This window comes from Zingiber officinale, chromosome 7B, assembly GCF_018446385.1.
Source record: "Zingiber officinale cultivar Zhangliang chromosome 7B, Zo_v1.1, whole genome shotgun sequence".
Lineage (NCBI taxonomy): Eukaryota > Viridiplantae > Streptophyta > Magnoliopsida > Zingiberales > Zingiberaceae > Zingiber > Zingiber officinale.
The window spans coordinates 23,743,969-23,747,854 of NC_055999.1; the positions used below are offsets into that span (position 1 = coordinate 23,743,969).

General features: G+C 40.4%; 1 protein-coding gene across 1 annotated transcript; it reads right to left on the reverse strand.

Annotated features, from left to right (window-relative positions):
* Positions 1-1,621: 1,621 nt before the first annotated feature.
* LOC122005556 lies at positions 1,622-3,597 on the reverse strand. The gene is made up of 3 exons (XM_042560634.1): positions 2,799-3,597; positions 1,996-2,067; positions 1,622-1,907 (listed from the first exon to the last, which is right to left on the reverse strand). The coding sequence occupies exons 1-3, from the start codon at positions 3,489-3,491 to the stop codon at positions 1,905-1,907; spliced, it is 768 nt and encodes a 255-aa protein (XP_042416568.1). The 5' UTR covers positions 3,492-3,597; the 3' UTR covers positions 1,622-1,904.
* Positions 3,598-3,886: the final 289 nt, after the last annotated feature.

Below are 3,886 nucleotides of genomic sequence, written 5' to 3' on the forward strand. Positions count from 1 at the left end.
TATATTTAAGTTTGAGCTTGGTTCGAGTTCGAATCAAATTTTTATCACAAGGCTCGACTCATTTTGAAATTACTAAGCTCATGAATATTTCGAATTCGGTTCGTTATTAGCTCGATTATAATAGTTAACGAGCCTAATTCATTAAGCGAGCTCAGATTCATTTTTTGACTCATTTTAAGATTTGTTCAGCGAGTTCGAAAACTCATTTGAATAAATATTCAACAACCCTAATAATTAAAATAATATAAACTCAACATATCATTGAACATTCCAAACTACTACATTAAACTTCCAAACTCAACACATCATTGAACATGTTCGTGAGCCATTTAATTGAGCCGAGCTCGAACCCGATTTCACGAGTTTTAAACGAACATGTTCTCGAGCTCTTTAAACGAGCCGAGCTTGATCCCTTTAAACGAGCCGAGCTCGAGCCTTTTAAACGAGCCGAGTTCAAGTCCGAACTCACGAGTCTATAAACAAATATGTTCGCGAGCTCATGAATTGGATGTCCTTAAGCTCAAACTCGACTTAATAAAACTTCAATAAGATAAATGAATAAATTCAAACAAGTTTTTTACTAAATCAAACTCCGAATAACTCGCGAATCATTTAATCCATTTACATCCCTATCTCCTGTTACACTTTCTGTTTGCACGGACGTTGCTTGGCATGTGCCACTTGCAGTGCGAAGAAAGCAGCACCTTTCCTCGTCAGAAAGGGAGGATACTTTGGCGTGAAAGGCATCAATGCTGTTGCCACACTATTATTATTATTATTATTATTATTATTATTATTATTATTATGTAAGGTTACTGAAAATTAATTAAAAAAACTCCAGCAGCTTTTGGTACATGGGATAAAAAACTATTGATATATTTGGTGAACACAAATTCATTTCTAATGAACCTTGACACCCTGATATTGATTCTCCTCCAGCTTGGCAGATGATGCCTGCCTGTGTGATTCCGTTCCAATTCAACACCTCCACCAGTGGATACCGAGGGCCTCAAACTAGAGGATCGACCTTCCGTACAGAAGGTTGGCAAGCTCGATGATTTCATTCTCCATGTCAACACTTGAACACATGAAGATTCACACTTACCAGTTAAGTGACAGACAAGCTCCTCTTGTTCTCCATCCCTGATCAGTTCTCTACTTGAAATACTCAGAGCTCCCTGAGCTCTCCCCGAACTTTCAGGGCCGATCTTTCAAGCTCTAATATAGCAGTCCTTACGATTAGGGCATAACTAGGCATGACCCCTTGTGATTCACACTTTCATAGCCCATGATTCTTTGGATCCAACATAGTGAATTGGCTAGGTAGAGTCTCTTGAGAAAGTTAAACTAGCCCACAAGGCTAGATAAAGAGCCTACCAAAGGACTAAGCTGGCCGAACCATAAGAATTAGGGACATATTAGAACAAAAGTATGATTAAACTGAATAAACCAATAGTCTGAATTCAAAAGTTTAATTAACTTATTTCAGATTTTTTTTTATTAATTCGATCAATTAACTGATATTTTACCAGTTTTCAATTTCATATCTATTTTATTAAGATCATTTTCACTCGGTGAAGCAAAATTTACCATTTGAAACTAAATTAATCTGTCCGATCACTAGGAAAAATATATAACTTCATATAAATAAAAAATCTAAAAAAAATACAAACAGATAGCCAGAATGATAAGCTATTACAGATAACCAGTTCTGACAGCCACATTCACTGTATTTATAATCCTTCCCTTACAGATAACCAGTTCTGATATGCTTGTTTCACCTCCAAATAACACGTATATTACAGGCAAGATAACTTCAAATGGACGAGGAAGCATACTGAATTCATCCATCAACAAGTTGAATTATCAATACTCATCCATCCTACAACACCAACTGTTTGCAATCACTGGAGAATTGGAATGAAAAAGTTGCATTACAATTCAGATGTTTAAATGAAAAATCACTTAATGACACCAATTATACGATATGTATACCTGGAGGTAGCAATCTTGATGAATAACCTTCTGGGTGCTTGGATTAACCGTCACTGTGCATGAAACTTTACCCTGAGAAAATGTAGTTGGCATTTAACATTTGTAGACATTAAGTGATCGGACATGTAGTTGGATTAACCGTCACTCTGCATGTAGTTCTGACAGCAACAGGCTAAGACTGATGGAATGAGAATAGTTGTGAGTAATTTGCATAGTAAAAGCAGGGACTTTGGCCAATGGAGCGAAAAAACCAGATAAGTAATCGTTGAGAATGAGATCGCTGTTCTCAATCTGCTACAACTCAATGGAATGAAAGCGAATCCTTTGGGGGTCAAAAGTCTAAAACATTTGATCTTGTTGAATTGCAAGCGGAAGCACAATGTGTTGAAGCACCAAAACATTTAGTTGGGAAATCTAATCACATATGATGTTCAAGGACTAAAGAATGAATTCAAATATCTGATGATGTTGAATTGAGAGAGTGAAGGGGGCACAAGGAATCCTCAGAGCAACAAACCTTAGTCGCAATTATAATCATATACAACTTTTACAGGGGAAAAATCTCAAACATTTGATTGTATATGAATTGAACTTGAGTATAGGTGCATGGAAATCTTTCCCATTTTTGATTTCTCAACTTCTTATGTTTATCTTAACCAATCTCTTCTTGATTGTCTTCTAACAAATAACAAGAGGAATTGGATCTCAATAGGAGGTCACTAGAAGGAACCGGCAAAAAAAAAAAAAAACATAATGTTCAAGGTGCTGAAAAGGAATCAAGATCAAGACTTAGCAAAATTTACCTCGACGGGGACATCGAAGAAGAAGAGCCGCATCCTGCCCTTAACCTCGGTTACTGTGCCCAAAGGCAACGATCCCCTAGCAAGGTCCTCGACCAAATAGATGGCGTCACTCAACACCCGGATCCCGTCGAGCTTGAGCTTGGCATGGATGTACGAAACCCCCCGAGCCCTAATATGGCCACCGCTTGAAGTGACGAAGCCAAGCTGCCTTCCCCGGTACCCTAGGGAGACCACGATGGAGCGGTAATTGAGGGCGAAGAAGGCCGGGTTGCGGATTCTGATCTTGGCGCCCATGGAGATGCAAATAGTGGCGTCGGGTGTGACGTCCACACGGATGTCATCTAGATCGAGGCGGGCTACAGTGAGATCGGGCTCGGAGGGCCACAGGAAGAAGGCAGCGGATAGGAGGAGGAGGAGGAAGAAGGCTAGGGAGAGGAGAGTAGAAGAGGAAACAAGCGAACCAACACACCGAAAGCATCCACAGCACCGGGGACGCCGGCGGCGGCGGTGGCTGGGGTAGACGGGCAGCAGGACGTACGCCTGGGGTTCAGGGAAGTAGGGATCCTGGAAAACGGCGACGGAGGAGGTCGCGGCTGGGACGCCGTAGCATGTCTGCGCGGACGACGGTAGAGGAGGCGGCGGCTGTGGGAGGAGGGGCGCCGCCGGGTCGCCTGTCTTCTCGGTGAACGTCATGTGTGTTTACTTCGACCTCTCTGTCTTTCTCTCTCTTCTCTTCTCTTCGCCTCCGATTTCTACTGTTTTTTTTTTATTCAAAGCAGACAGTTTTGGAGATTGGGATTGGAACGTCGCCTAATTGAATTGTATTCCTTCGCTGCGAATAAAATCCAACTGAGCCGCTCGCTGTGGATTTGGTTCATTTGGACGCAACATAGGTTCAGCAAAAGCTTAAGATTTGTGTCAATCTGTGTCCATTAACAATTTACTGAAGACCAAAGTAAAATTTTATAATGTTTTATTTAGTTTCCATATTTATTATAATATATAATTATTTTCTATTATATCCTTCTATTACTAGTCGACTATCCCGAATTTATGAATGGATTGTTAAATTTTATGCGCTCTATTAT